This window comes from Heterodontus francisci, chromosome 6 (assembly GCF_036365525.1).
Source record: "Heterodontus francisci isolate sHetFra1 chromosome 6, sHetFra1.hap1, whole genome shotgun sequence".
Lineage (NCBI taxonomy): Eukaryota > Metazoa > Chordata > Chondrichthyes > Heterodontiformes > Heterodontidae > Heterodontus > Heterodontus francisci.
The window spans coordinates 122,464,748-122,477,844 of record NC_090376.1 but is presented as its reverse complement, the minus strand read 5'-3'; the positions used below and the strand labels follow the sequence as shown (position 1 = coordinate 122,477,844).

Below are 13,097 nucleotides of genomic sequence, written 5' to 3'. Positions count from 1 at the left end.
TCAAATGTCACCAGTAACATCTTGCAATATCCACAACTGAGGTTTTTCTTAAAGCAAAGCAGAAATTTGCAGGGTTGTGGTAAAAAAGCAGGGGGAGTGGGACTAATTGGATAGTTCTTTTGAAGAGCCGACACAGGCACGATGTGCCGAACGGACTCCTTCAGTGTCATACAATTGACAGGATGAGGTAAATATTCTATTTGTATGTGGAGGCTGAATGAATGAGTGAAGAAACCTTGCTTTTGATAGACTTGTATACTTCTATTTTTATAAGAGTCCAATAAGTTCCAACACAATGCTTTACTCTTACAATCAAGTACTTAAATTTTGATCATTTTAATTTAGACTTTAAAACAGCTTTGCTTTGGGGAAACAAGTAAATACACTGTGCAAAAAAGAAATTCTGTGAGGAACACTCAAGGTTGATGTGAGATAAGTTTGACATGGAGTAAAACTCACCTGTTCATGCATGATGTTGGACAGCTCGCGAACCATTTCCCTGTAGTTTACCTTCATTTCCTCTTGATACTCAACCTGGTCTTCCTTGATCAAACGTTCGTTTACAATCAATGCTTGCCCACAAGCCTCAACAAATTGCCTATGAACACAGAATGCAACCCATCAACGCATGCTGAACTGCAGTTAAGGCAAATGGCACGTTGACCTTTATTGCAAGGGGTTTGGGGTACAAGAATAAGGAAGTCTTGCTACAATTGTACAGGGCTTTGGTGAGAACCTGGAGTACTGGGTACAGTTTTGGTCTCCAGATCTAAGGAACTATATATTTGCATTGGAGGCAGTACAGTGAAGGTTCACTAAATTGGCTCCTGGGATGAGAGGGTTCTCCAATGACGAGAGGCTGAGTAAACTGGGTCTATATTCTCTGGAGTTTAGAAGAATGAGAGGTGATCTCATTGAAAAATACAAGATTGTGAAGGGGCTTGACAGGGTAGACACTGAAAGGCTGTTTATCCTGGCTGGGGAATCTAGAACACGGGGCCACAGTTTCAGGATAAGGGATCAATCATTTAGGACTGAGATGAGGAGAAATTTCTTCATTCAAGGGGTTGTGAATCTTTGGAACCGTCTACCCCAGAGAGTTGTGGTTGCTCAGTCGTTGAGTATATTCAGCACTGAGATTGATAGGTCTTTGATCTCTCAGGGAATCAAGGGATATGGGGAGCAGGCAGGAAAGTGGAGCTGAGGTAGAAGATCTGTAATGATCTTATTGACTAGCACAGCAAGCTCAAGGGGCTGAATGGTCTACTCCAGCTCCTATTTCTTATGTTCTTAAGTCCCCACTGTAAAACCTAAAATGATGCCTTGTCTACTTCTGTTGTAACAAGGGAATCAAAGGTTGTGGGGAGGTAGATGGGAGTGTGGAATTCGAGACACAAACAGATCAGCCATGATCTTATTGAATGGCAGAGCAGGCTCAAGGGGCTGAATGGCCTACTTCTGCTCCTAATTTGTATGTTTGTATGTTCATATGTAATGGCTCAGAACTGCCAGTATTACCTGAACACCTCCTTCAGCTGTTTCACTTTGTTGTCTGGATACTTTTTCATATTGGCTTCTTCAAGGAATGCTCGGGCATACGCTAATGGCCCAGCATTTACCTACAGGATAAGCAAAGACACATTGTACTCATTATTGTCTGATGCAATAACTGTAGCAAAAATTGTACCATTTTTCATAAGATAAATTTCACAGATGAATATAGACCTTCTCCCCATCTATGTCTTCCATTTATAATTATCTCAAGATATACATCTCTCTAATACAATACACACGTCACTCTCACTCTCGAATATATCTACCTATCTCCCCATCAGTCTAATATATCTATCTAAATAAAAAACAGACTTGCATTTATATAGCGCCTTTCACAACCATTTGACCTCTCAAAGTGCCATACGGCCGATGGCGTACTTTTGAAATATAGTCACTATTGTAGTATAGGAAATGCAGCAGTCAATTTGCACACAGCAAGCTCCCAGAAACAGTAATGGGACAATGATCAAATAATCTGTTTTGGTGATGTTGGTTGAGAGATAAATATTGGCCAGGACACAGGGAAGAACTTCCCTGCTCTTGTTTGAAATGGTACTGAGGATTTTGTTTGTCCACCTGAGAGGGCAGATATCACCTTGGTTTAAGATCTCATTCGAAAGACAGCACCTCCGACACTGCAGCACTCCCTCAGGACTGCACTGGAGCATCAGCCTAGATGTTCTTTTACCTGGGGTGGGATTTGAACTGGAATCTTGTAACTCAGAGGCGAGAGTGCGACCAACTGCCCCATTATTTTTCCTACCTAAATATATATATATTTTTAAAAGTGTCACCTATTGCTTATATGTTACCTGTATTTATTCCAGTCGTGGTTGATTGCTGTTTGAACTATATTTTTTAAAACGTCACTTCAGTTCCAAACACATTATGGAGGTTTCATGATCTTATTACTGGTTTCCTAACACTACTAAAACATTCCCTGTGCTGCTGTCCAACTCTCATCTCTCCATCTCACCATTCTAACTTTTTTACGATTTCTGCACCAAATCTGGGTCTATATTCTGGTGTATCGTTCTTCTCTCCGATCCTCTCTCATTACATTGTTCCCTAGAGCTTTGTTTTCTGGGTTTTGCAATGAAAAACCAAAAGACTGAGAGCCCAGGCTAGCTAACAAATACCACGTTTCACATCTAGCTTGATTAAGTGCCCACTCATTACTTGGCCCAGATAGTGCTGAAACTATGCTGGTTGTGTTATAAGGTGAATTAGCACAAATGATCTGGGAATTTTAAACACAGACGAGTTACACTCAAAACCGCTTACATTCCCGTTTACCACTGGCTCAAGACTCAATTCGTCAGATCAGGCCCCGCCCACAAAACTGGCAATGGCCCCAGGCTAAAATTGCGAGATTCTAACGCTGTTTCCGGAAGGCTCTTCAAACTGTGCTAATTTTCTCAGGCGCACAGGCACGTGTTAAAGGTTTTAACATATCAATAAAATATTTAGTTTATGAAGGAACTGACTAGTGTCCACCAATGAAACTAGTAAATGGTTCAGTAAACTAACCAGCTCAATTTCAACCACATTTTGGGCACAAATTCCTGATTGCTCCCAATGGTGGAAACTCTCCACCTTGTTATGTATGTATATATAATAGATTTAGAAGAATCACCTGTACAATGACACTGCCCTGGAGTTTCAGCTGTAACTTGATCATATCAACATCTGAAGAGGAACACAATATTTGCAGTTCTGCCACTTTATTGCCCATTTCATCGATTGCAACCTCAATAGGATTCAGATCGACGTGCTGCTGGTACATGACAGGAATGCGCTTCTTCACATAGGGAAAGTAGTGTGTAGCTAAGGAAGAGTGAGCATAATTTCCATCAGAAACATTCCAGCAAAGAGAGACATTGCAAGGTTATCACAAAATCACTGATCTAAAGCAATGCATTTGGCAACAACATAATTATTTCAGTCCAACTTGTAGATGAAAGATATCTCCACATAGAGACTTTGAATGCAGTTCATTACTGAGGTTACCTTCAACAGTAACTAATTTCAGTGATATAACACCTTTAATGTAGTAAAAAGTTCCAAGATGAAAGGAGACATTAGGAAAGATGACCAAAAGCTTGTTCAAAGACTTATTTTTCAAGTGGCATCTTAAAGGAGGAGGGGGAGAGGGAGGGGTCGAGAGGCGGAGGGAGGGGTCGAGAGGCGGAGGGAGGGGTCGAGAGGCGGAGGGAGGGGTCGAGAGGCGAAGGGAGGGGTCGAGAGGCGAAGGGAGGGGTAGAGAGGCGAAGGGAGGGGTAGAGAGGCGGAGGGAGAGGTAGAGAGGTTTGCATTGAGTTAGATCGCATCTCAGCCATGATCTCACTGAATGGCGGAACAGGCTCCGGGGAAGAAACAACCTCCTCCTGTTCCTATGTTTAGGGGGGGAATTCCAGACCTTGGGGCCCAGGCAGCTGAAGGCACAGCTGCCAATGGTGGAGCGATTAAAATCAGGATGCTGAGGAGGCCGGAATTGGAGGATTGTGGAGCTGTAAGAGATTACAGATTTAGGGAGGGGCGAGGCCATGGAGGGATTTGAAAACAAGGATGAGAATTTTAAAATCAAGATGTTGCTTGACCGGGAGCCAGTGCAGGTCAGCGAGCACAGGGGTGATCGGGGATACAAGATGAACCGTGCACAACTGGGAAGTGTATTCTCAGAGGTAACAGACTTATAGTACCACAAATGCTTAGGCCTAGACAAGTGATAGGAGCTCATGAGGGTCACTTGTGAGTGGCTGGTACTAAGCAAAACCTATAAACCAAAGTATGGTGGCCAGGGATGGAGAAAGATGTGGAGCAGTTTGTCAAAACGTGTCATGGATGTCAACTTGTCAGTAGACCCAATCCATCAGAACCAGTACGCAGTACACTGTTACCGGCTGGACCATGGGAGGATGTAGCAGTTGACGTCTTAGGATTACTTCCATCAGCAGAGTCCATACTAGTGGTGATTGACTATTACAGCAGTTATTATAAGTATGTGGTAATGAAGTCTACAACAGCAGAGAAAACAGTGTTTGCATTGACTGAAATATTTGCAAGCCACGGTCTACCAGTCACTTTGTATTCAGACAATGGGCCACAATTCACTTAACAGACCTTTGCAGATTACATGCAAGTCACAGGTATTCACCATCACAGAGTAAACCCTAAATGGTCACAGGCAAATGGGGAAGTGGAAAGATAAAACCAATCCTTAATGAAACAGATGAGGATTGCTCAGGCTGAGGGTAAAGACTGGAAGGAGGTGTTGTTGTTATATGCGGCCATGTGTACAGCAACAACACACACGACGATGGAAAAGAGCCTGGCTGAGTTGTTATTTGGACACAAAATACGCACCAAGATATCAGAGCTGAGGGACATTAGGGTTGATCAGGAGGTTCGAGATCATGATGCTGAGAAAAAGGTTGCTGCAAAGTTTTATGCAGATCACAGAAGGAGAACGAGACAGTCTGAAGCGATGCCAGGTGATGAAGTGTTGCTGAGGTGGGAGAGTCCGAGTAAGATGGATACACCACGTTATCCCAAGCCGTACACGGTTATTGCCAAGAAGGGAAACAGTGTGACTGTGCAGTCGCCAGAAGGAGTACTGTATGACAGAAATTCTTCATGTGTTAAAAGGTATCATGGTGACAAAGACACAACAGCAGATGAACCAGATGTAGGAGCGGAGGCAAAGATGACATCCAGCAATCCAGATGTCCAAGCCTGTGATGCTGTTGGCAGGCAGAAAGCTTGCTATCCAGAGGGAAAAACATCGGTTCCAGAGGGGCTGACGACAATTCCAAATCCTGATGTGGTGACCAGAGTTTCTGTGACAACAGGAAGACCACGGCATGAGAGGAGACACCAAAACGATATGAAGATTATGTTTTGCGATTATGTTCAAATAAACAGAGACATGTTTTGGTCTGATAAGGGAGGAATGCCATGATTGTATGTGTGGGCTTGAGTACTAGAGAATAGATGGTGCTTGGAAGGGAACTTGAAAGTAGCTTTGTGCTTTGGGGAAAACAGCTGACCTGGGGGTTGTTGGAAGCTCTGTAGTGAGAATAGTGAACCGAACTCTACAGCAGTCTTTCATAAAACACTTGTTAAATCTTTGTTAAAGTTAAAGCTGTGACTTCAAGCATGATTCATCTCAGCCTGAGGTGTGACCAGGTGCAGCAGAGTTTCGGATGACCTCAAGGTGACAGAGGGTGGAATGTGGGAGACCAGCCTGGAGTGAGTTAGTCAAGTCTGGTGGTAACAAAGGTATGGATGAGGGTTCCAGCAGCAGATGAGATGAGGCGGGGGTAAAGTCAAGTCATTTTACAGAGGTGGAAATGGGCAGTCTTAGTGATGGCGAGGTTATGTGGTTGAAAGCTCATCTTGGGGTCAAGTATGACACCAAGGTTGCGAACAGTCTGGTTTCAGCCTGAAACAGTTGCCAAAGCGATGGACAAGGCCACACACAGCAAAAAAAATCATAGAAAATATTGCTTAAAAGTAGCTCCCACCCTTCTCACGACCTTCTGACAAATCTACACACAACACTAGAAGCAAGTCTTAACACAGTTGAGGTACTGTGCATTGGGAAAGGGTTCAAGCCAACCATGAGGTTAAATAGAGGAAGAGGGATTTCTGTCTGAGCTCTGGGCCATACTACACTAATGCAAACACAAAGGCAACCTTCAGCTGATAAGGAGTGTTGACTCCCTGATGGAAGTGGCCCTTGGTGCCAAAAACATAAGATTGATCTTTATGTCGTCATTGTCGACAGGAATAGTGCCGGAAGACTGGAGGATAGCAAATGTTGTCCCCTTGTTCAAGAAGGGGAGTAGAGACAGCCCTGGTAATTATAGACCTGTGAGCCTTACTTCGGTTGTGGGTAAAATGTTGGAAAAGGTTATAAGAGACAGGATTTATAATCATCTTGAAAAGAATAAGTTCATTAGCGATAGTCAGCACGGTTTTGTGACGGGTAGGTCGTGCCTCACAAACCTTATTGAGTTTTTCGAGGTGGTGACCAAACAGGTGGATGAGGGTAAAGCAGTGGATGTGGTGTATATGGATTTCAGTAAGGCGTTTGATAAGGTTCCCCACGGTAGGCTATTGCAGAAAATACGGAAGTATGGGGTTGAAGGTGATTTAGAGCTTTGGATCAGAAATTGGCTAGCTGAAAGAAGACAGAGGGTGGTGGTTGATGGCAAATGTTCATCCTGGAGTTTAGTTACTAGTGGTGTACAGCAAGGATCTGTTTTGGGACCATTGCTGTTTGTCATTTTTATAAATGACCTGGAAGAGGGTGTAGAAGGGTGGGTTAGTAAATTTGCGGATGACACTAAGGTCGGTGGAGTTGTGGATAGTGCCGAAGGATGTTGTAGGGTACAGAGGGACATAGATAGGCTGCAGAGCTGGGCTGAGAGATGGCAATTGGAGTTTAATGCGGAAAAGTGTGAGGTGATTCACTTTGGAAGGAGTAACAGGAATGCAGAGTACTGGGCTAATGGGAAGATTCTTGGTAGTGTAGATGAACAGAGAGATCTTGGTGTCCAGGTACATAAATCCCTGAAGGTTGCTACCCAGGTTAATAGGGCTGTTAAGAAGGCATATGGTGTGTTAGCTTTTATTAGTAGGGGGATCGAGTTTCAGAGCCACGAGGTCATGCTGCAGCTGTACAAAACTCTGGTGAGACCGCACCTGGAGTATTGCGTGCAGTTCTGGTCACCGCATTATAGGAAGGATGTGGAAGCTATGGAAAGGGTGCAGAGGAGATTTACTAGGATGTTGCCTGGTATGGAGGGAAGGTCTTACGAGGAAAGGCTGAGGGACTTGAGGTTGTTTTCGTTGGAGAGAAGGAGGAGGAGAGGTGACTTAATAGAGACATATAAGATAATGAGAGGGTTAGATAGGGTGGATAGTGAGAGTCTTTTTTCTCGGATGATGATGGCAAACACGAGGGGACATAGCTTTAAGTTGAGGGGTGATAGATATAGGACAGATGTCAGAGGTAGTTTCTTTACTCAGTAGTAGGGGCGTGGAACGCCCTGCCTGCAGCAGTAGTAGACTCGCCAACTTTAAGGGCATTTAAGTGGTCATTGGATAGACATATGGATGAAAATGGAATAGTGTAGGTCAGATGGTTTCACAGGTCGGCGCAACATCGAGGGCCGAAGGGCCTGTACTGCGCTGTAATGTTCTAATTCTAATTCTAATTGAGAAAATTCTGAAAAATATGGGAGTTACTAATTGAACTTTATATGGTCTAGAAAGTACTGCATGTCAAATCAGCGATTGAGCATTCAGGCACTTGAATTTTACGAGGCTTCATTCTGAACTTTATGGTGACTTTTCCTCTGTGAACTGTTAACTCAAACAATGGCTTCCACATCAACAAAATTGGTTCCAGAAACTGGTTATCTATCAAGAAGAAAGGGACAGCCCGAAACAGAGAGAGAAAAGTGAGCCAACGGTTACCAATATTTTCTGTCCTGTAATCCAACACACAAACTTAATATTGATGCCCAAATGAAACCATTCAGTATCTTTATTCCAACAAGATACACTGTGACTACATTATACGATTTTGCTGCCTTCTGCTAGTTTGTTTCTGCCCTTTTCCCTCTTCTCCCGAAGAATGTAGGAACATGAGGAGGGAATTCAGCCCCTGAGCCTGTTCTGCCATTTGATCAGATTAATTCCATTTGTATGCCTTGGTTTTGCAACCCTTAATACCCTTCCTTAGAAGGCGAATTCTGTTAAAGTACAGTTCCATGGATGTGAGGAACTCTACAAGACCACCATCAGTTTGTTATGTGATCAATAGGCTTGTATTAATCCCACATCCCATCAAGAACACTTGCAGCAGGTGCACCTCCTTATCTCTATAACCCTCCCAAGACCTCTGCACTCCTCCACTTCTGGCCTCTGGTACATTCCCGATCTTAATCGCTCCACAGATTACACTGGTCACCTGGGACCTCCTGTTCTCTATGGCTCAATCAGCAGCATTGAATTTACAGCACAGAGAGGTGTCATTCAGCCCAGCTGGTCTATGCTGGTGTTTATGCTCCACATGAGCCTCCTCCCTTCCTCTTGATCTAACACTATCAACATATCCTCTACTCCTTTCTCCCTCATGTGTTTATCCAGCTTCCCCTTAAATGTATCTATACTATTCACCTCAACCACTCCATGTGGTGGCGAGTTTCACATTCTCCCCACTCCCTATGTAAAGACGTTTCTCCTGAATTCCCTATTGGATTTATCAGTGAATGTCTTATATTTATGGGCCCTAATTTTACTCTCCTCCACAAGTAGAACCATATTCTCTATGTCTACCCTATCAAGCTCTTTCATAATGCTAAAGGCCTCTATCAGGTTACCCCTCAGCTTCGCTTCTCTAGACAAAAGAGCCCCAGTCTGTTCCAGCTTGATTCATTTTACTTCCTTCTGTGGTTGACTTTGCTACATTCTTATATTTGATTTGTTATTTTCCAACGTTACCAACAACAACTTGCATTTATAATAGTGTTGCAAATGTCAAAAGGCTCTCTAGGGTTTCACAACAGAAGTAGATAGGGGAATGCACATGCGAGGTGGCCAATAGCTTAGTTGAAAAGAGAACGGTTTTGAGTAGAACATAAGGACCTGGAAAAGAGTAGGCCATTCAGCCCCTCTTGCCTACTCCACCATTCAATATCATAGCTGAACTTCGACCTCAACTCCATTTCCCCACCTAATCCCCATATTCCTGGTTTCCCTTAGTGTCCAAAAATCTATCACGCCTAATCTTGAAATACTTAACAACTGAGCACCCACAGCTCTCTCAGATGCAGAATTTCAAAGATTCACAACCCCGAGTGAAGAAATTTCTCCTCATCTCAATCTTAAATGGCTGACCTCTTACCCCGAGTGGCTTTTAAAGGTGGAGAGGTGTAAAAGTATATGGAGGGAGTCCGGGGTTCAGCCACTGTAACTAAAAGCTTTAGCACCACTGATGATGTGAAGGGATGGATAAAAGGCCAGAGTCAGAAGACTGAATGAAGGATGCAGATGGGGAGGAAAGGTTGGAGGATGTCGCAGATACGGTGGGTAAACTGGATGAAGCAATGGAGGAATCTGAAGGTGAAGATACAGATTGTAAATTTAATGCTTTAGGGGATGAGGGGCCAGTGTACATTAGCATGTGGTGGGTAAGTGGGATTTTGTATATGACAACATATGGGCAGCCAAGTTATGGACAAGTTGTAGTTTATGGAAAATGGAGGATGAGATATCAATCAGGAGGACACCGACATAGTCAAGTCTAGAAGTGAACAAGCAAAGTGAACAGGTAATCAGTGAATTATGACTAAGTGGAAACTTATAAATACATACACACAAGTTTATTAGATTTCATTTTAATGAATACTCGAGAATACCTGTCTATAAAAGATGGAGTCAAGAATTTTTTACAGCGAGTCATTAATTAATCATTTCAGCACTGGTCACAGCAGAAGTTATGTGAAGTTTCTGTGTATAAGATCACTTGGCACAATTCCATAACAGCAGCAGACATTGGACTATGGCAAAGCTTCCTCTAGTTACCCAACTGCAATACATGACTTGAGATAGGTTGTTTGGTGCATAGATCATCCTGTTGGCTATATTACAAGTGATTAGTACACTTCAAAAGTGCTGCATTGGCTGTAAAGTGTTCTGGGATGTATTGAGGTTGTGAAAGGCACTGTGTAAAGGCAAGGTCTTTCTTTCCCTGGTCCTAGGTTTTACTTTTTTTTTGCTCAATAACGAACTGTTCCACAAGATGTTCTTGTGGAATTTTCTTATTCATTTATGGGATGTGGGTGCCAACAGCAAGGTCAACATTTATTTCCCATCCCTAACTGCCCTTGAGATTAAACAAGTTGCAAATACAAACATATGAACATACATACATACAAACATACGAATTAGGAGCAGGAGTAGGCCACTCAGCCCTTCGAGCCTGCTCCGCCATTCAATAAGTTCATGGCTGAACTGATTACTCCACATTTCCACTTAACCCCAATAACCTTCCACCCCCTTGCTTAACAAGAATCCACCTACCACTGCCTTAAAAATATTCAGACTCTACCTCCGCCGCCTTTTCAGGAAGAGAATTCCAAAGGCCCACGACCCTATGCGAGAAAAGAATTCTCCTCATCTCTGTCTTAAATGGATGACCCCTGATTTTTAACAGTGACCCCTAGTTCTAGATTCTCTCACAAGGGGAAACATCTTTTCCACATCCACCCTGTCAAGACCCCTCAGGATCTTATATGTTTCAATCAAGTTGCCTCTTACTCTTCTAAATTCCAGCAGATACAGGCCTAGCCTGTCCAATCTTTCCTCATAAGACAGCCCGTCCATTCCAGGTATTAGTCTAGTAAACCTTCTCTGTACTGCCTCCAACGCATTTACATCCTTCCTTAAATAAGGAGACCAGTACTGTACACAGTACTCCAGATGTGGTCTCACCAATGCCCTGTATTGCTGAAGCATAACATCCCTACTTTTGTATTCAATTCCCCTCTCGATAAACGATAACATTCTATTAGCTTTCCTAATTACGTGCTGCACCTGTATACTAACCTTTCGCGATTCATGCACTAGGACACCCAGATCCCTCTGCATCTCAGAGCTCTGCAATTTCTCACCATTTAGATAATATGCTTTTTTATTCTTCCTGCCAAAGTGGACAATTTCACACTTTCTCACATTATACTCTATTTGACAGGTCTTTGCCCACTCACTTCACCTATCTATATCCCTTTGTAGCCTCCTCTTCACAAGTTACTTTCCTACCTATCTTTGTGTCATCAGCAAATTTAACAACCATACATTCGGTCCCTTCATCTAAGTCATTTATATAAATTGTAAAAAGTTGAGGCCCCAGCTCAGATCCTTATTACACTTGTTACATCTTGCCAACCAGAAAATTACCCATTTATGCCTACTCTCCGTTTCCTGTTAGCTAACCAATCTTCTATCCACGCCAATATGTTACCCCCCTATACCATAAGCTTTTATTTTCTGCTATAACCTTTGATGTGGCACCTTATCAAATGCCTTCTGGAAATCTAAGTACAATAGATCCACCGGTTCCCCTTTATCCACAGCACAAGTAACTCCCTCAAAGAACTCCAATAAATTGGTTGAACATGATTTCCATTTCACAAAACCAAGTTGACTCTGTCTGATAACCATGAATTTTTCTAAGTGCTCTGCTATAACATCTTTAATAATAGCCTCTAACATTGTCCCTAAGACAGATGTTAAGCTAACTGGCCTGTAGTTTCCTGCTTTCTGTCTCCCTCCCTTTTTGAATAAAGGAGTTACATTTGCTATTTTCCAATCTAACGGAACCTTCCCCGAATCTAGGGAATTTTGGAAAATTAAAACTAACGCATCAACTATCACACTAGCCACTTCTTCTAACACCCTAGGATGCAGTCCATCAGGACCCAGGGACTTGTCAGCCCGCAGCTCCAACAATTTGTTCAGTACCACTTCCCTGGTGATTGTAATTTTCTTGACTTCCTCCCTCCCTTCCATTTCCTGACTGACAGCTAATACTGGGATGTTACTTCTATCCTCAATTGTGAAGACCGATGCAAAATTATCTGTTCAATTCATCTGCCATCACATTATAATTCCCCAGACTCACTATTTATAGGACCAACGCTCACTTTGTTAACTCTTTTCTTTTTAAAATATCTATAGAAACTCTTACTATCTGTCTTTATATTTCTAGCTAGCTTTCTCTCGTACTCTAATTTTACCTTCCTTATCAATCTTTTAGTCATTCTTTGCTGTTTTTAAAAAATATTCTGTCCAATCTTCTGACCTCCCTACCATCTCTGTGCAATTATAGGCTTTTCCTTAAGTCTGATACTATTTTTAACTGTTTTAGTTAACCACCGATGGCAGTTCCCACCCTTGGAATTTTTCTTTCTCATTGAAATGTATCTATTCTGTGTATTCTGAAATATCCCTTTAAATGTCTGCCACTGCATCTCTATTGACCTATCCCTTAATCTGATTTGCCAGTTCACTTTAGCTAGCTCTGCTTTTATGCCCTTATAATTACCCTTATTTAAGTTTAAAATACTAGTCTTGGACTCACTCTTCTCTCCCTCAAAGTGAATGTAAAATTAAATCATATTATGATCGCTGCTACCTAGGGGTACTTTAACTATGAGGTCATTAATTAATCCTATCTCGTTGCACAATACCAGGTCTAGTAGAGCCTGCTCGCTGGTTGGCTCCAGAAAGTATTGTTCCAAGAAATTATCCCAAAAACATTCTATGTACTCCTTATCTAGGCTACCTCTGCCCATCTGATTTTTCCAGTCTATATGTAGGTTAAAATCCCCCATAATTATTGCTGTACCTTTCTGACAAGCTGCCATTATTTCTTCCTTTATATCCCGTTAATGTTAGGTGGCCTGTACACCACTCCCACAAGTGACTTCTTGCCTTTATGATTTCACATCTCTACCCAAACTGCTTCT

At 42.5% G+C, this 13,097-nt stretch overlaps 1 protein-coding gene across 10 annotated transcripts in view; it reads right to left on the bottom strand.

Annotated features, from left to right (window-relative positions):
• Positions 1 to 13,097, bottom strand: part of LOC137371521 (dedicator of cytokinesis protein 9-like) — a 291,071-nt gene that overhangs the window by 9,683 nt on the left and 268,291 nt on the right. For 7 of the 10 annotated variants that reach the window (XM_068034244.1, XM_068034249.1, XM_068034248.1 and 4 more), the window contains exons 50-52: positions 3,191 to 3,381; positions 1,519 to 1,619; positions 460 to 598 (exon numbers count right to left, since the gene is read on the bottom strand). In XM_068034244.1, coding sequence (XP_067890345.1) covers positions 460 to 598; positions 1,519 to 1,619; positions 3,191 to 3,381 — 431 coding nt within the window. Of the gene's footprint in view, positions 1 to 459; positions 599 to 1,518; positions 1,620 to 3,190; positions 3,382 to 4,920; positions 5,394 to 13,097 lie in introns of those variants that run through there. The other 3 variants (XR_010975239.1, XR_010975240.1, XR_010975241.1) reach the window with 3 other exon arrangements.